Genomic DNA, 20,205 nt, shown 5'->3' on the forward strand with positions numbered 1-20,205 from the left:
AGTTTCTACTGTGCTTCAGGCATGAGGCCTTCTTACACTTTGAAAAAGCAGACCTGACCAGTAGGGTCATAGGCTCCATAGACTCTCAGGTTCTGAGCTGAAGGTCTGGGTACCAAAGCACGTCTGAGGGGTAGAGGATGCCACATGTGGAACCTGGGTATTCCTTCCCTTAAATAACTCTGACATCAGCAGCTAGGTTTGGACTTCATGATAGAATGTTAGGTCACAATTATGGGCACGATGTTCATGGCTGAAAGAGTTACTTCTACAGAGTAATTACAGGAGTGAAGCAAAGGAGGTTTGTGTGGAATAAAAAGGGATAATTTCATACGGCTCAAGAACTGGCATTGCATTTAAGCAGGCCGTGGATTCTTTGGCATAATAAAGCCATCTCTGCCTGAGTCTACAGCCATACGTGAGTGTGTTCCTCCTGTTTCCTACCTAGCCCTGTTTCAATTAGGAAATAGCTCAGGGCTGGGAGATGGCTCAGTCAACGAGGAACCTGCTATGCAAGCAGGAGGATCTGAGTCTAGATCCTCGTGGAAAAGCCTGACACTGGTAGGTAGAAGGAGACAGGCAGATCCCTGGAGCTCACTGGCCAGCCAGTGTAGTCACGTCAGCGAGAAACACTGTCTCCCAAAACACAGGAGGAAGGCAGCAGAGGAAGTTATGTAACCGTCAAACACGCTGCACCTACATTTGTACATGCACTCATAGGCACACACCACACACATACAACACACAAAGAGCAGCAATAATAGCTATGAAAATAGTTGCAGCGGCCTTACAGACACAGAATTTTGAGGGCTCCGCTACAGAATCTTCACCTGTTCCCTGACTCACTACACAGTTGAAGTCTTTTTATTTCTCCCTGTCCATTCTACGGGAGAGATTGAAAATGGTCCCATTATGTTCCGAATTCTATGTAGTGGCAGAGAAAAGTTGGTTTTTAACATTTCCTAAAAGTGATAGTTTTGTTGCTGCAATACTAATGGCACCACTCTGTCCCCCTAAAAATACCGCCATATAAGTTGATATTTAAGTATGTGCAAATCACTGCGTACAGACTTTGAAAGGAAACGAGGTAAGGGGGGGTGATTCGCGGGTTACTAATTGGCAAGTCTGTTGAACACCAGGCATGAGAGACCAGAGTTGGTGTGAGAGTAATTAATCATCCGAGTGCCTCTTCTCCTGAGCTACCTGCTCCTTCTGGCGTGTACAATGTTGCTTTTTCTTTGACAACTGTATTTCTATTTAAAATGCTTTTTCAGTGGGTGTTCAGAGTGCCTCAGAGGTGGACGCTTCTCTCCACGCCTACGTTGTTTTCTTAGAGCCCTTATGTCCAAAAGCCTAGTCAGCAGACTGGGTAGCTCAGTGGTAGAGGTCTTGCCTAGCATGCACAGGTTCCCAACACTGGAAAAGAGGGTTTTTTTTTAGCAAGACAGTACCCCAAGTCTGAACCGAAGACAAGATGTTCAAAAGGAAGCTGAGTCCGGTTTGTTGGCTAAACCATCTGTCATGAAGGAGAGTAGTGTAACCCCCTGGCTCCCTACTTGTACCCGGTGGGCTCCCATGGAAAGTGCAAAGTAGTCTAGGAGCAGGGGAGCCCTTCAACTCAGCCACCACCCTGCCTGGGTAGTGGAAGACACCAGTTGGCACATGGGCACCACATAGCTGTGCACCCTGCCCCTCCTGAAGGCAGCTTCATGAACACTGTGTGATATCTAAATTGTGGTTAGAGTATACACTTAGCACATGTGAAGCCTTGCCCCCCGCCCCTTGTACCAAAAACAAAGAGAAAAATAGAAAAAGATAGGATGGATCTTTTTTCTGCTCTGAGCCTATCCATGTGAGCCTGGAGTACCTTTCCAGGGTGAAAGGAGAAGTCAGGCCAGCAAACAAGCCTCCTGTCACCCTTTCAGAGGCAGTGGCTTGCTAATGGGGAGCAGCTGTTGTCTGGCCAGGTTTGTTTTCTGAAGTGCTTATATTTTAGACAGGTGACCTTAAATCAACGTGGTGATAAGGATGGGGATCATCTGATTAATCTTGCATTTGTGCCTTTCCATTAACTCAAATGGATACCTGTCTCACCTTGTTTCTTCAGCGTTGTTGTTTACTGGAGGCCACTTTGATAAAGTAGAAGGCGGTAATTAGCCAGCCACGCTGAGCTCTATCTGTGAGCTTGAACACCCTAATGAGATTGAAAATCTCCTTACAGCCAGTAAACACTTGAGTCTTTGCTCTGGTTTTGATGTCATGGGTGCATAGGTGTCTTTAACTTTTTTTTTTTTTTTTTTTTTTTTTTTTTTTTTTTTTTTTTTTTTGCTTGCTTGCTTGCTGTTAAATAAAAATTAAAACAACAGTTCCATTATGGTGTATTTATCACTAATTATCAGTAACACCCATGATACCCACTTTCTGTTGCTGTGATAGAATACTTGAGAGAAATAATTTTCAAAGAAGAAGGATTTCTTTAGGCTCGCAGTTTCAGAAGCTATAAACCCATGATACTTTGGGCCTGGGGTAAAGCAGAGTGTCATGGTTATAGAGGCATGTGAGAGAGAAAGCTACTGACTGGTCAGGGAGCCCGAGAGGAGGCTGGAGGAGGAAGAGAGAAGGGAGGGAGGGAAGGAGCTCCTTCAGGGGCACGCCCTAAGGACCTTTTCATTAGCCAGCTCCAACCGCCTTGCTTCTGTTGCCACCCAATAATGCCATCAGATTACGAATCCATCCGTGGGTTAATCTACCCATTGGTTTAGAGTTCACAGGGGCCCATCACCTCCCAGGGGCTCCACTGGCTGGGGGAGCCTTCCTGGAGACTTCACATCCAAAGCCCACACCCACCTAATGTACACATACAGACGTGTGTGTGTGTGTGTGTGTGTGTGTGTGTGTGTGTATGTGTGTGTTTAGTGCCTTCATACTTCTTAAATGTGACATGCCTAGACTGAGTTAGATTTTTCTGATTATTGTTGGCCCATGTGGTCTCTTGTCCCTGCTTTCTTTCTGGACGCTTTTAAGGATGACTGCTGCCATTGAAGGCTCCACCACAGCCATTTCTATATTTCTAGTAGCTCAAGCCCTGGCCTTTTTCATTCTGACTTCACTCAAGATAATTTGCTCTGTGTGTGTGTGTGTGTGTGTGTGCGTGTGTGTGTGTATGTGTGTGTGTGTGTGTATGTGTGTGTACGCGCGCGCGCACACTACCGTATTTGATTCGATGGGAAATACTCCACATAGCTTCTGTATCTTCTGAGTGCTGGGAGTGCAGTTGTGTGCCGCCATGCCGGGTTCTATCTGCTCAGGATAGAACTCATAGCTTCGTGCATGTTAGGCAAGCACTCGGCCAACCGAGCCCCAGCCCTGTATTTGATGGCCAAAGTCTAGACATTCTTGGAAAAACAAACAAAAGAGTAAAGCAGGGAAGGAGCAACAATCAGGATGTAGAGTGAACAAATAAATTAAAGAAGAGTAAAGCAGTCGCTGTTTTGAAACATGCTAGACTCTATAGTCAATGCTAAGGGGATGGCTAATGAGCTCTGAGAAAATCTGCAGCCCCTTGCTGGCCTTGCAGAATGTCAGGACATCTGAAGACGGTCCCTGGAAGTCAGGTGGAGGCTTCCGTTGGCTTGTGATCATCCAGAGAGGATTGCCCAGCGAAACTAGGAAGTTGCACAGGATGGAGCCTGCACTGTTCAGCCTAAATACAAGGCACAGTTGAAACTGAGCCCTCTTATTCATTGTGTCGGATAATACCAGGTTTTGTTTTCCCCCACTGCGCCTCCAAAATTAGAATCCCTCATTATTCACGTTTGATGCCCTTTCTTCTTTGTATCTGCAACCGAATTCTAATTTTAAAAATAATTTATTTTAAAGGCTAACATTTTAAGCTTCTGATGTTCTTGTTTTAAGTTTCAAGTTCTAAGTGGAAAACCTTCCCAGCCCACCAAACTTTATGGATATGGGGATTCTGCCAGTACATCTCAGATGCCACCTCTGTCAGATGAAAATGTTTTCAGTGCAGGCTTCTCAAGCTAACTTTAAGCTATATGAAAGAAGGAACTATAGTCTTGCATATAATGCCTACTCTCCCAGGGTACCACTGAGAGCTCTGGAAGAAAAAAGGGGAGGAAGGGTCATTGATACAGTGCAAAACAACTGGAGAGAGAGAGAGAGAGAGAGAGAGAGAGAGAGAGAACTGAGGGAGACACAGATAGGGAAATAACCAGACACACAGGGAGAGTATGGCAGCAGGTCAGAACACCTCACCCTTATTCTGTAGCCAACAAGCAGTTCTGTGGATTTTGTGCAGGGGAAGAGAGATGTTATGAAGTTTGCTTTTGTTTTTCATGTGTATATGGTTTAACGGCATATGTGCATGTATGTTCACATGTGTACATGTGTGTTCACATATGCATGCATGTTTACATGTGCATGCGTGTTCATATGAGTGCATGTATGTATGCATGCATGCATAAGCCAGAAACTGATGTCTGGTTTCTTTATTATCTGTCTATCTATCTATCTAATTTATTTTTTGTTTTTCCAGACAGGGTTTCTCTGTATAATAGCCCTGGCTATCATGGACTCCCTTTGTAGACCAGGCTGGCCTTGAACTCCTAGAGATCAGTCTGCCTCTGCCTCCTGAGTGCTGAGATTAAAGATGTGCACCACAGCACCAGGCTTGGTTTCTTTCTTAATTGCTATGCATTTATACAGGGTCTCTCACTGAATCTGGAGCCCACTGGTTGCCCCGAAAACCCCTGTCTCTGTCTTTTGAATGCTGAAACGTAGGTGGACTATCGTACCCATCTGGCTTTGTGTGGATGTCTGTAGATCCTAACGTGGATGACAAGTACTTTATCTGCTGAACCGTCTTCCAGACCCTGAAACCTGGGAGTGGGGGTGGTAAACAATTTTTAAAAGATCTATTTTTATTTAGGTGTATGTATGTATGTATGTATGTATGTATGTATGTATGTATGCCACATGAGTGTGGGTACCCACAGAAGGCAGAAGGGGGGGCATCAGATGCCTTAATGCTGGGCTTGATAAGCACTTGTGATCCACCCTACGTGAGTAGGAGAAACAGCAGCACTTTGAACCACTGAGCCATCTCTCCAGGCTTCTTCCCCGTATCCCATAAACACCTTTATAAGATAGAGGAATATTCACATAGAGACTGTTTACAAGAGATAAGAAAATCAGAGGCTAGACAACAGCCCAGCCTGTGTCGAGGAAAAGAGAACCGTGTCATTTGTAGCTGACAAGAGGAAAGTTTCACAAAACTTGCATAGTCAAACAGAAAAGTCCAGGCCAGTGCTCAGTGAACACAAAGAAAGGGCACCAAAGAGGAGATGGCTCCTTAAGCAGCTGACAGAACAGGTCATATGGGTTGCGGGGAAGTTTCACACTTCACGCAAGAGAAAGGAAAATAAAGTTGAGTTTCTGACCCGTGGCTTTGCAGACTGTGAAGTGCCCACAAGAGACTGTTGACTGTTGGTGCCCTAGGTGGTAGTCAGTAGGAGTCCAGGAGAGGCCCAGCTTCAGGAAACGTGGGCACAGGACCCCTCCTGACAGTCATACTGACAGTGTCCCCACCTGCATTTGCTTGGTCCTTGCACTGTTTCAGCTCTTGTCTCTTCCTCACTGGGTGGTTGGGTGTGCCCAGCTGGCTCCTGCAGTTTGTTCTCACACAAGGGGCCCTGGCCAGTCACTCCATCCTGTGCGTCGAGGAAGCACTATGACTAAAACACACAAGGATTCCATCTCTGGTGTTGGCGCTGGGAGAGATGCCACCCCACAGCCAATTTGCATCTGATTTCTGGGGTGTTTTTCTCACCTCTCTGAGAGCTGAGATGATTCTCCCCACCACGGCCCCCACCACCCCCGCCTCCACCCCTGGCTTCTAGCCCAGGCTTCCTGCTGGCCTGTGTTTCCTGCCCTAAACGGTGTGCAGTCAAAGGCTAATTATTAGTCAGCAGCCCTCAGCCCTGGGTGTGAGGTAAACACAATGTTTGCTTTTCATGAGCCTCGGAGACTGGTGTCTGGTGTTCCTATCTCCGAGGTCAAGCATCACCCTGGGAGTTTAAAATGCTGTTCTCATACTGTTCTGTGAGGCTCCTGCACTTAGCTCCTTTCATTGACCATCTTCCTCTTTTCAGATAGTTGTTTCATTATTGATAAAGCATTAAATGTGCTTTGCTTCCCTTTAAAACGAAAGCCATTCTGGGCTTAGGATCACAGCTCCGACTTCCTTTGAAATTCCCTAAGAGCTCAACATGAGGCTTTGAACACAGTAGGCATTTAATGACTCCTGATGACATTCAAGCTCCCATGTTGGTGTTTAATGGCCTGGTGATGTCAAAAGACCACCTGTTCTTGCTCCCATATGTCCAAGGGAAATCCAGAATACAGCCTTTCCTGGCCATGAGTTTCTCCTGGGCTATCTGATTGGAGGTAGGCTTGCAGTCATAATCCTGAGATTGGTTTCTAGGCTTTGGGTCCATGAACCAGGTAGCCTGCCTTAGGGAGAGAACATTCCTGGGAGTTTGTAGGTCAGGATGAGCCTTGGGTCCTTAGTGGCTGAAGCTATGACCAAGTTCACCCATGGGGTGGGCCTCAGTTTTCCTCATCTGTGACAAGATTCTCTCAGCTAAACTCATGCTAAGCTTAAGTTCTGGTAGGATTTGAATCTGGAATGCCCCCCGCCCAGCCTCAGGTTTTGAATGCTCTGTCCAGCTGCCGGTACTGTTCTGGATGTTTCTGAACATGTATGAGGTGGGGACTCACCGGCAGAAGTAGATCACTGAAGTACAGTATGTTCCATCTTCACTCTTCTGCTTCCGGTCTGTCTTACCTTCCAGCACATTCTCCTGCAGTCATGGTGTCCTGCCCAAGCGACCAAGCAACACAGACTAAGCACTCCTAAGTCATGAGCACAGATAAACTCTTTGTGCTTTGGTCAAGTGTTTTGGTCATGGTGACCTAAAAAGTAACTAATACAGGTTCTTCTATATAAAATGTTAATAGAGTCCCAAAGGAAGTTAGTGACTTCCCCACATTTGAGCTTGCCGGAAGTAATTTTTCAAGTGTTCTTCCTTTTTGACTAATATTTTAAAAATATTAGTCATATATTCATGTATGATTTTTAAAGAAAAATCTATATTTATTTATTTTGTGTGTGTGTGTTATGATAAGGAGTGGGCTGAAGTGCCACAGCACACAGACAGAAGCCTGCAAGTGTCAGAGGTGTCACTGTCAACACATGTGCAAGCGTCAGAGGACAACCTCCATTCTTGTTTCCACCATATGGGCCCTGGGATCCAACTTGGGTCACTGTCAGGCTTGGTGGCAAGCACCTTAACCCACTGAGCCATCTGGTCACTGTGAGGCTTGGTGGCAGGCCCCTTAACCCACTGAGCCACTTTACCCACTGCTGGCCCTCCATGTGTGACTTTTGCCAGAACATACAAGCTACAAACAACATGAAAAACTACAAAAATAAATGTCAATATGAGATCAGGTCAAGATAATTTAATGTGAAAAATGCTTGGTATTTCCAAAAAAGGTACTGAGGGAAGTAACAGTTACTAAAACAGGATGTTTTATGAGAACTATAAAGGATTGGTGCCTGCAATGAGCTAATTAAATCGACCTTTATGATTTTCTCCCCCTTCTGGAGGCTCCACTAATCCTGGACACCCCCCCCCCCACTGTGGAAGTAACCATCTTCAATGCCCACTGTTGGAGGAGGAGGGTGGGAAGAGCAGCATGGCAGCTAATCCTTTTCTGGAGGAAGAGGATTGTAAATTTCCAATTATAAATACAAGAAAGCCATGGAAGGGGGGACTCCTCTTACCATCTTGCTTTATTTCCTCCTATCGAGGGCTACCAAACACCAGAGCTTCAAACACAGCTGTTGGTTGAGGTTTGAGACAGGATATCAGATCTCACAAGACAGAGCTATGGGGGGGGGGGGGGGGAGGAATGAGCTTTAAAAACCGAACTGTAGGGCTGGTTTTAAAAGGGACGACGTCGCTGAGTAGTTTCATCTACCCATCCCTGTCAGCAATTGTCTTAGAGCTTCAACTTCCGTCCAAACGCCCATTTTACACTCAGCTACTCAGCAAGCTCAGGGGCATCTCAGGGGCAACATCTGCTGCTTGTGATATGTCCCCTGCACGCATGGCTGGCCACTGAAGTGAGCAGAGCTCACTTGGAGTGTCCCATTGCTCAGCATGAGTCAGCCTGGGGTCTGCAGCTTGCACAACTTTGTAGTCAGTCAGTGACCTCATACAATGATACCTGTGTTTCTAGGTCTTGGAAAAAAGAAAGAAACAAACAAACAAACAAACCTGTAAGCCAATCAAAACACCTTTGTACTATGTGAAATGCCAGAACAGGCAGATCTACCAAGAAGTCCTCTGATGAGGGGATGGAGAAAGGAATGGAGCAGAAATGGGGTTCAGCTGCTAACAATGCTCCAAAAAGGATATGTCAGCAGCTACATGGCCTTGTAAACACACCAGGTCTTCTGAGTTGTATACTTCGGGTGACTTGGTGTGGTCTGTGAGTTGTTTCCAAGGAAAGCCACTGAAAAGGAATGTTTAGGAGCTGGCAGGATGGCTCAGTGGATAGGCACTCCGTGCCAAGCCCGATGATCTAAGTTCAGTTTCTAAAACCCACGTGATAGAAAAGAATGATAACCGCAGGGGGTCCTCTGATCCCTACACAGGGCTGCACACGTGCACGCAACACACACACACACATGCACGCACGCACACACATGCACGCACAAATAAATAAGTATACGTTTACTGTAAAATTAAACATGTTTAGGGGCACAGAAGATGTGGGTAGTGTGTACCATGAAAGCATAAAGTCCTGAGTCCAGATCCCAAACAGCCACATGAAAACAACACACTTGAGAATCCTGACACAACCAGGCACTGGGGTAGGCAGCCGGACAGCCTAGCCAAATTCGTGAGCTCCAGGTCCAGTGTAAGACTGTCTTCCAAAAACAAGAGGCATAGATCAAGACACCCAGCGTCAACTTCAGGCCTACATACATGGGCACACATGTACATACACATAGACACATGCATGTATGCATGTGTATTACAAATTTTCTTTTTTGAAAAGAAATTCAGTGTTTGAAATGAGCTTATATTTAATATGAATCGGTTTATCAATATTGACTTCATCTGCTTTTCCTTGGGACAAGTTAGAAGAACACTGTATCTCTTTAAAAACAACTTTTAAAGACTGATAAGAAGGGATGACATGAAATTATCAAATGCACAGAAGGAAAGCTATAGCCAGTGAATATAGCATGTTCTGTAGTTTGTGTACATTTATCATTAGTTGTTGTTGTTGTTGTTGTTGTTGTTTTCATAAATAGTAAGTGGTTGGCCATTTCCCAAATCTCTGGGAAGTAACAGCACCAGTTCATCCTGATTAACAATTGCAAGAGGAAATAGGAAGCTGTGCTTCCTTGGAGATGAGTGGGTCTGGCGTGGGAGTCGGGGCCACTGCTGCTGGGCTGTGACTTTTACCTCGTGGATTTTCACTGCAGACCTCTTTTGTCCTGCTCCATGTTGCCCTGGGCCCCATCTTTGTCCATCAGTTGGAGAAGATGCTGACCTGTAGGCAGAGGCCAAAGACAGGAGGAGACCCTTGTGATGGAGTGTTGTGTCAGCTTTCCTGGGGAGGTGGGAACACATCATTTCCCAACAACCAGAGAAGCAGTGGCAAACCACTGCGCTTATTAGACCTACTTGAGGAGTGCAGATTATCCTGACACAGCTGCCACTGCAAAGTCCCTCCCCAGCTGGGTGACAATTGCCCAAAGCTACATGGACAGAGTTCCTCTTCTCTCTCCCCTGTTGTCAGCCTTCCACTCTGATCTGGCTGGGACTTCCCAAGGCCCCTTAGAGCCAAGCAGGATTAGGGACAGCTGGGAGAGGAGTGCAGGAGGAAACAAGTGGTAGAATCTCAGATGAGGGTCTAACGGGCCCCCCACCACGACCGTCACCCCCATTTCTGTTTCTGTGCAGGAGCATCGACAAGCCTTTCTTGTCAAAGTCTTGTTTGGAAGTCACAGCTGCTCTGATGTAGACCGAAATTGGCATGCTGTGCCCAAAGTGTCTCTCCCAGCAGCTGGGGTTTTCAACTTGAAACTGCTCCTTAAAGCGGCTTGAACTCTCCCATAAAAACGTGTGGGAAGGGCTAGAGAAGACCGTCTCCTGCCACTTGTGAGCTGATATGTGCATGGCGCTAGATTAGAATTTCAATAATGTCAGCCTTATTTCAGACTGAATAACTGCCCAAGCTTGTCCAAAGCAAAGGGGCTTGGGTTTTTGGGGGAGCAGATCTCTTCAAACCTGGGGTGGGTTTCTGTAGGCATACTTGTAAAATCTACTTCTATTTTGGGTTCCTTAAATCTCTTTCTCCCTACTCCACCCCAATCCTTTCCAACACCCCAACACCAGGTAGGGGAGAAAGAAGGTTAGTGGGGAGAAAAGATGTAGTTTTTCTTAGCTACTTCCTGCTGTTCATGGTCGTCTGGTTCCTGGGGACAAGTCCAGTCCTCGGTACTTCTTAGAAACCAGAAGCAACAGGGTGGGGGTGGGGGTGGGGAGGCACCAGCAGCCTTCTTTTTTCTATGACCCCCCCACACCCCCTCCCCGTCCAGTTTCTTTTGGGGTATGGCTTTTATCCCTACTGACAAACCACATTCCCGCACAAAGGTAGTTCACAGCTGACAAACCTCATGTGCCCTTTCAGGAGGCAGTTATTAGCTGTGGACAAACTGGAGCAGCGCCCCCATATCCCACACCTGAGATTAAAACAAAATATGTTTACATATAAACCAAAACTTCCACAACAGGCTTCTGGGTAATCTCCTCTGACACTTTTCCTAAGGACATATGAGTGGATAAGATTCCTGAAAAATGCGTGTTTTAATTTAGACATGGAGATCATGAAAATTAAACCAATCCCAAAAGTGGCACTTTTCAGCCATGATTGGATCAGGTCTTGCTTTTTTATCAGTTAATTCAAATACGATTTTTAAAAATAGCTTCTCTGTTGGCCCACCTCTTCCTGACTTGCCCACTCCATCTTCCTCCATTTCTCTCTGTTTCTGAGCTTAGTATTGCAGAGGATAAGCTAAAAGTTGCATTCTCAAGGCAAAGAGATTCTTCTCTTGGCATTTTCTACCAGCAAAGCCTTTGTGCCTCTTAGCTAAGAAAGTGGGACAAGTCAGTGCTGGAAGGAGAATTAAAATTCTCCAACGCTCCTCAGCCTCTGTGAATCAATTAAGGTACATGATAAAGTGGACCACATGTGAAAAAGTCCTAGGGTTGGCATGGCCACTGCACCCCATGGGACTCGCAGGAAACACTAAAACCTGAGCATCCCCCAGCATCCTCTTCATGCTACATAAACTAACTCCCAGGTGTAGCACCTCATATCCTGCTCCTCCTATAGTCTGTTTCCTGGACACACAAGTGCCTCAGCTCCGGCCCCCTGCAGGTGCTACCTTGGAATGAACCAAGGCTTTGTACACAGGTTAATAAAAATGTACATAAAAGAGACTGACTGCTTTAACACCATGGCTGTTATTGATATTTTCCACACACTTAACTTGGCAAAATTGAAAACACAGGGACAAGTTTGATTTTGTGCCAGCTGGCTCACACTCTAAATTGGTATTAGAAGGTGTTTGTCACCATGGAAAAATCAATACGAACTATCCCATTGAAATGCCTGCCACACTCTAGAGCCTAAGGCCCTACGGATGCTGTGGCATCTGGGTGTGCTCCTAAGAACTTAGGCAGGCCTTCACTGGCATCCTCTAGGTCTGTTTTCTTATCTTTAAGTCAGGGCTGTTGGAATGATCTTTAAAGCTACTTCCAACCCTGACGCCTTTTTATTGTGAGAAGGGCCCCTTTGGGCACCCATAGGTCAGCCCTAGGCTCTGTTTCCCACAAGCCTGCCTGGCCTCCCTCCTGAGCGAGCATCCTCTACAATCCTGGGGTTCTGGGATTCATTTTTTCTTTGCGATAGAACAAGGGCTTGAGATCCTTCATATCCCATATCCCACCTCATTAGGTCAAGGGCTTTGACCAGAGTTTGTCCCTAAGTGCCGGGGCTTGGGTCCTGCTGATACTCTCCTGAACACGTCTGGAATCCATGAAGGGTAAGATTGATGTGCCCTTGTGAATCATCGTCATCTTCTCTTTAATCTTGGCCCTGCTGTGGTAAACCATGATCACGCCCTACGGTGGCCTTCCAGTCTCCTGACTAGAATCTCCTTGGAAAACCTACTCTCGGTTCTAAGACCCCCAGTCTTTGCTTTAAGCATCTTGGAGGAACATGTATTTTGGGTTGGGTTGGGTTTTTGTTTTGTTTTGTTGTTGTATGTGTGGTGTGCGTGCTTGTGTGTAGGCATGTTTACAGGTGTTTGGCTACACGTGTGGTGGGTTCACGTATGAGTGGAAGCTGAGTGGGAGGTGTGCCGTCTCCCTCAGTCGCTTTCCACTTTACTCACTGAGGCGAGGTCTCTGGCTGAAGCCAGTTAGTCAGCTAGTCTAGCCAGCTTCCTGCAGAAATCCCCTCCCTGCCTCCGGGCTGGGATTACAGGCAGGCCAGTTCCCATATACAGGTTTATGCAGGGAGTGTTTCATCCACTGAGCCCAGGAAATATATTTCGAGTTATAAAAGTCTTAGCTAACTCGGCCCTCCTGTCAGGTATGAATGAGAGACCATTTACACCTGACCCTCACCTTCAGTCTTATGCTGCATTGCCCAGAAACTCAAACAAATTTATATTTCTTATAAATTTTTATTTGTATGGGTGTTTTGTCTAAATTTATCTCCATAACACCGTTGTGCGCAACGCCTGTGGAGCCGGAAGAGGGTGAGGGATCCCTTGGGACTGGAGTTAGACATAGGCGTGAGCCACCATATAGGTTCTGGGAATTGAACCAGGTCCTCTGGAAGAGCAGCCAGTGACCTTAATTGCTGAGCCATCTCTCCAGCCCATGTTTACCTCATTACAAAGGCTGGGGGTGGGGGAAAATCTATCGTTATGTCTATGTCTTGTAATGGCCAAAGCTTATTCTTAACTGTCAGTTACTCTGTTTGGGTTACCCTGGGGAAGTTACAGGCAGGAGCCTAAAACCGATTACCTGACTCTATTGTCCATCTGTTTTTTGTTTTTTACCTTCAAGTGGGAAAAATGCACCTCGTGGGAATGCTGTAAATAAATAGGGAGTAATAAGCTGGCCTTCTCTGAGGCTTGCGCTCATCCGAAGGAGCAGGCATTCCCTGTACAGTTGCATTAACTTCTGAATTTCCAGTTGTCTCTATTAGATGTGGCTTTCAGTAAATTTGATGAATACATTTTATGTTAATTTGACAGGCACAGGCTAAATTTTGGCAAAGTATCCCCAGCTCTACCTATTGCTTCGAAAGTGAGTTAAGGAGCTGTGTTTTTTATAGCCTGCAAGCTGGGAACGCTCCTGGCACTGCTAATGAAGTTAGTTGAGGCAGAACCGAGACTTAGAATGTACCACCTTTGAATATGCCAAGAGTAAGACATGGCCAATACCCTAACACAAAGTATGAAAGAAAGGATGCTTAAGGCTTTGAAACTTGGGGGAAGGGGAGAGATTCCTCATGAGGCAGAAGCAGAGGTGAGTTCTTACACTGTTTTATTAGTGCAGTTTTAACACACCCATGCTCAGTGCCATTAATTAGCTACCGTGGTGAATGCTTGAATACAGCCTCCTATTTAACTGAGCTTAGAGTTGGAGGGAGTAGAATAAACAGGGTGTTAGTGCAAGTGTGTAAGACTGCACACCGAATACGCCCTTCACATACTGCGAACAAAACACATTACAGCCACCACTGGGGACACTCCCAGATATCACAGGCAGTCCCATACCAGCTCCAGGGCTTCCTAGAATGCCCTGGCACCAACCTGTAAGGCCAGAACCTGCACTTCCACTTGGTTTTCCCACATTAGTTGTTTGTTGAGCTTACGCAGCATTGACTACTCAGCTTTCGATTTTGTCTCCCACACTGGGGCCAGGGAGGGTGAATTACTTTGCTTGAGCCATGAAACTTGAGGTGGCTGGTTCTGTCAGCTTATAGGCTTGAAAGATGCCCAGGGCTAGTGGATAGCACTTGTGGGTGAGTATGAGGGGATATTTCCCTGAAAGGGTTAATATACGGGGCAGTAGCTTGGGAGCAAAGACCCATCTTGAGAATGAACAGCCCCATTGTATGGCCCAGTAGCCCAGGTGGAAAAACATTTTAACAGTGGTGTGCCCACATACCCCCACACACTCGCTGGTCTGATGTTCTATGAACAGCCATGTAACCCACGTGTTCCCGCCATGGTGTTTTGGAATGTTCATCAAGCCACAGAGCTCTGAGCTGAACCTACTGAAACCATGAGCCATAATAAATCTTTCCATCTACAAGTTGTGCGTATTGCAGAGTAACCCCCTCCTGGCTGAGTACAAGTGTCCTTCACTGTTTCTGCCCCCTGCAGTTATCCTACTATGTTGTCACTTCCTCTTCCTCCTTCCTGTCTGTCAAATTTGATGGTTCTTGCTTTGATTTTTATGTCTGAAGATAAGCTGCAGTATTGGCAGTATCTACAGCACTTACTTATTTGCAGTAAATACCCTTTGCATGTTAATGTTTGGGAGACTATTAGCAATATATATTAATTTTTTTTGCTGGCATTTACCCACAAAAAGGACATTTACTTTGATTTTCTTCCTTTTGATTCTAAGCAGGAAGAAGTATAAAGAAGTGTTTTTTTATTATTTAATGAATTTATTCAGATTACAACTCAATTGTTATCCCATTTCTTGTATCCTCCCATTCCTCCCTCCCTCCCACTCTCACCCTATTCCCCTCTCCTAGGTCTATGACTGAGGGGGCCCTCCTCCCCCACTATATGGTCATAGGCTATCAAGTCTCATCGTGGTAGCCTGCTTATTCTTTTTTTGAGTGCCACCAGGCCTCCCCACCAAGGGGAGGTGGTCAAATATGGGGCACCAGAGTTCATGTCAGAGTCAGTCCCTGCTCTCTACATAACTATGGAGAATGCCCTGTCCATTGGCTAGATCAGAGAAGAAGTTTTTTTTTTAATAAAATAATTAAATAATTGAGAAGTAAACTCTTGCTAATGTCACCATTTTTATCCTGAAAATCTTTTAATATGCTCTACCTACCTGATGGATTTCAGTTGTCTTAAAAAATAATTTTAACACTGCCAAATCTTGACACTTAATGTCCTGCTGGAATTACATTGATTTTCTATTTCATCTCGACTTTTCTATTAGCTACATCTGCTTTTCTTAGCTTAATTGGCAGTCTTGCCTCTGCACTTGGCGGGTGTGCTTGCTTACTTTGGAGCTGGGGTGCACTATCTCAGGATGTAATGGTCTACTGCCATGATGCCAGGTGCATCCTGGGAAATCGTGATAAGCTGGTGGGCCGTTTCCCTCCTCAAGCCTCTGTCCTGCTGTGGTCTGACTCTACCTTGGCTCAGCTCTGCTGTATTTCACCTGGAAATGAGGAAATTACAAAGTGACCTGCGTATGCTAAGGGGAAAGTCCCTTCAACTGAAAATCCATGGACTCTGCTATTGCTTGCCTCTCCAAAATCACCTGTGTTCTCTGAAGCAGCGTTCAGCCCACCAGGTCTATGGATGCCTTGTTTAGAGAGGAACTTGAAGGGGGAAAGTGACTTTCCCTTTGAACCCCCATATACGTTGTACAGCAAGCAAGGCCTGGAAGGGGATGGTGTCATTTCTCAAGGGTACAATTAGCAATGATGAAGCCCAGATTTCCTCAGAAGCAGGTTCACTAATGCCATTAGTCACCTGAGCAGGTACAAAGAGCCAGGCAAGCAGAGGGAACTTCCTTGGCCACTGTAAGGAAGAAGATAGACACTGATGGATGTCTGACGTGAGAGAAGACTCATAGGGCCCTAGCTGTAGTGTTGATACTCTGAACCACACTCCCGGTATATTGCTTTGCAAAGAGTCTGCAGAGACGCCCTCCTCGCCCCCTGGCAGTAGTGTTCAAGGGTTACTGAAGACTGGTGGAAGATGGAACAAGCCAGAGTCTTCTAGTGAGTTGTAACACACTTGTCCAAGCTCCTGTTTCCTCCACAGGCCACGACCGACTCCTTAAGTACTTTGCTAGTTTAGTATGTGAGAACCTGGGTTCTAGACCAGCTATCCAAGCTGAAGTTCTGGTTCTTCATTTACCGACTATGGCCTTTATTCTGGTACTAAACCTCTCTCAACTCATTTTGCTGTCTATAAAATGATGTGCTAGTGAGGGCACATTACATGGGATCTTACCAGAATGCAGAGAATCCTGGTGGCCTGCACTGTAAATGCATGCTCAGTGACTGCAGTGTCCTTTTGTGACTAACACCTGGTCTTAACGACATTTTTGAGCTCTTGTCCAACTCTGAAAAGAAGAATAAAGCAAATAAATAACGTATTACAATTCTAGATGTGAATCTGCTTGTTTGATTGTTTGGAGACAATATCTCACCACATAACAATGGATAGCCTAAAACTTGCTATGTAGACCAGGTTAGCCTATGTAGGTCTGGTCTATATAGAGAGTTCTAGGCTAGCCTTAAGCAGGGTACGGTTGTTCTAGGTTTAATCCCAGCTGAGGCTGAGGCAGCTGGATCTTTGTGGCCAGCTTGGTCTACCATAGGGTTCCAGGACAGCTAGGACTACACAGAGAGAACCTTTATCAAAAACAAACCAAACCAGGGTAGCCTAGAACTTGCTGCCGTCCTGATTGCCACACCACCCTGCCCGCTAATTTCTCCTTTAAGAAACTAGACTCACAGTACTTAAGCAGCTGTCGTCATCTCATTTAGGAGGCTTGCGATTGAGTTACGAGAAAATTGTGAACTGTTGGCTGGCCGCTTGCCAGTTCATTCCAAATGCAGATTTTCTTGCTTGGACGACAAATGATCCAGACCTCCCAAAAGCCACACTTTAACCAGTTCTCTTCCCTTCTCCTTCCTCATCCCACCGGGAAGAATTCCTTGACCAGAAGTGCACCCCTCCCCAACGACTCCCAGGCACGCAGCGGGGCTCGGTTTCACACATCCTATGACAAAAGATACGTCATCAAGACCATTACCAGCGAGGACGTGGCAGAGATGCACAACATTCTGAAGAAGTACCACCAGGTAACTCCCCCTTGTCCTTACTGTCACATGCATGCTGACGTGTGGCCAGGGCTAACGGTCTAAACTCCGTGAGCAATGCAGGGAGACCACATTAGCATGAAAATGTCCTCCAGCCAGGTGAGCCATACCGGAGTGACTGTGGCCTGATTACTGGCCCTTACCAAGAGAATGTGTAAGTATGCTCACTATTTACATCAGTAGTAATCTAAATTATTTCAAATAAATTTAATCTAATCGTGCTTCCTGTGATGGCCATTCTGGTTGTGAAAATCGCTTCGCTAAAGATCTGGCAGCCTTCCAGAAGATTCTCGTGCCCCACCCCCCACCCCACCCCTGCCCCACCCCACCCCCCACCCCATGCCCAAGGGCAGACGTTAACCCCCAAGTCTGCAGCTGCTTAAACTGCTGCCTCCTGGATGTCCTCACTCTCTGGCTCTGCCTGTCCACGACTCACTCTTTGCTCAGTTGAACCATGTAGAAAATTCTCCGGTTTTAGGGATGTGTTGGTCACTTTCTGCCCCCAAAATTGTCACTTTGTAATCACCTGGGCGTACAAAGAAATGTCCTTGGGAGCTGCTTTCTCTCTTCCCTGAGATAAATGTCAGCATAGTTTTGCATTCAGGAGCACACAGATCCATAGTCCAGCTGGGTCAGTAAAAGACTATGAAATAGGAAGCCAAATGCAGAAGCAAGACAATCCTTACATCCCAGCCCAGTCACCTGCAGACCATGTCACTTCTGGATTTGGAGGCCTATCTCTTCACTTATTCGATAAAAAGAGTAATACCTCCCCAGTCCCGAAAATTCAACGAGAAAACACTATCAAGTACATGGCAGAGTATCTGACACGTGCTCCAAGCATATGGAAGTGTGGTGGCAGCGGTGCTTTGTTTTGTCATACTAACTAATACTAGTCACCCTGAGAAATTGTGGTCTTGTTGCACAAATGTCACTAATTACACAACCATTGCAGTAATTGTCCTCAATAGTAGTATTTAAAACACACGTATGCACACATACACACACACACATTTTGTCACGTTAAGAGTCTCTCTCAGTGTACTTGCCTGTATTTACAAAACACAAACTGAGTGACTTAGCAAAGGTTTCTCTCTTGCAGTTCTAGAGTCTGGGAATTTGAGATCAGGGAACCAACATGGTAGAAGTCCAGAGAGGGCTGTGCTTCTGCCAGTGTTGTTAGTGTCCTGTCACCTGGGGGCAGGAACACCCTCTGCTGCCCCCTGCCCAGGGCATGAGTCACATCAGGAGGATCACATCACATCCACAGACCCATTTACCACACAATGGTGATTAGGGTTAATCGTGTGTGTGTGTGTGTGTGTGTGTGTGTGTGTGTGTGTGTGTGTGTATCTGTCTCTCTGTCTGTCTGGGTGTCTGTGTGTGTGTGTGTATGTATGTATGTATGTATGTATGTTTGTGTCTGTATGTCTGTGTGTGTCTATGAGTGGTCTTTGTGTATGTGTGTGTGGTCTGTGTGTATATGGTTTGTTTATCTTTGTGTGTGTGTTTGTGTGCGTGCATGTGTTCGTGAGGGTGCCTGTGCTTTTACCTAAGTAGCTTTAAATTCCCCTCAGCAGTAAAGACTGGCCATCAGAGAGGGGGTTCAAAGTAAAGCTCCCTGAGTGCTGCTAGGCTTCACAAAGAGTTTAGTCACCTTTGTGAAGGCTCAGCCTCTCCTGCTGTGCACTTTGAAGGCAGCTCTCTTGTGTTTGTGAGCTCTGAGGTGACTTGTTAAGCACCCTGATGTGGCAGATTGTTTCTTAGCATTTGCTGTTCCTCTAGCCTTTGCAAATGTGAGATCTGTAAAAACCTTCGCATTGCACTCTGTTTCTGGGAACCTGTGACTGCCTCTAATGTGCTTTCTGAACGCATTAGTCTGCCTTTAAATTCATTTAGCATCTAATACATCTTTGATAACAGCTATTGCTTTTAAAATTTGTTCTCCCATGCTTACACTATTGCCTATTATAAAAGGACTTTGGAAATGCCCAGCTAATCCCTGTGAGGGTGAAGACACTGGCTTTAAATCATCTGAATTCCAGCCCAGGCTTTGAGGTCTTCACGGTTTCATAGGTTTCTCCTTTCTGGAATCTAGTGTGATGCCCATGCAATCTCTTTATTCTTTGCTTGTTTTAGACCCACTCACAGCCAAGTGGCATCCATGACTGCTGAGAGTATATTCTTCTGATAAGTAGCGAAGATGCCCTCTATAACAATGGGACATACAGTTCAGATATTTACTCCTTCAGGAGCCTGGGCTCAGAGTGAATCCTGTAACTTCACAGACAGCACAGTTGGAGGTGTGTTCTGGTTTCACATCTGTTGCTGTGATAAAACACCCTAACCAGCAGCAACTTAGGAAAGAAAAGGGTTTGTGTGTTTTCTAGTTCCAGGTCACAGTCCATCCTCAAGGAGAAGTCAAGGCAGGGAGTCAAAGAAGTTAGTCACATAACATCCACAGTCAAAACTGGAGAGAAATAAGTACATCCTTGCTGCTGGCTCACTCAGCCAGCTCCTTCCATTCTTCTGGAGTTCAGGGCCTTCTGCCTAGGGAATGGTCCTGCCCACAGTGGGCTAGGCTACTTAACAATCAGACACTCCCCCACAGAGAAGCTCACAATCAATCTCATTCCTTATGAAGTTCTCTCTTCCCAGGTGACTGTAGGTCATGCTGAATGACAATAGAAGTAACTAACACAAGGTGTTTTTTTGTGGGTACTAGCTGTGACCTAACACATAAGTTGGACAGGTCCCCATGTTACGTAATCATGTTGGCTATCAGGACAGTTGCTGACACACTTCAGGATACTCCCAGCACTAAGATTCCCTGCTATTCTGCTACCATAAAACTGTCATTTTTGGTATGCCTTTTATTCAGAAAAGTCACATTTAGCCAACATCCGTGCTTTTTCTCTCATCTTAGAAACGGAA

At 45.8% G+C, this 20,205-nt stretch overlaps 1 protein-coding gene across 2 annotated transcripts in view; it reads left to right on the forward strand.

Annotated features, from left to right (window-relative positions):
* Positions 1–20,205, forward strand: part of Pip4k2a (phosphatidylinositol-5-phosphate 4-kinase type 2 alpha) — a 161,226-nt gene that overhangs the window by 99,525 nt on the left and 41,496 nt on the right. For both annotated transcript variants that reach the window (XM_051151265.1, XM_051151266.1), the window contains exon 4: positions 17,101–17,253. In XM_051151265.1, coding sequence (XP_051007222.1) covers positions 17,101–17,253 — 153 coding nt within the window. The remainder of the gene's footprint in view (positions 1–17,100; positions 17,254–20,205) is intronic.

The sequence above is a fragment of the Acomys russatus genome, chromosome 9 (genome assembly GCF_903995435.1).
Source record: "Acomys russatus chromosome 9, mAcoRus1.1, whole genome shotgun sequence".
NCBI lineage: Eukaryota > Metazoa > Chordata > Mammalia > Rodentia > Muridae > Acomys > Acomys russatus.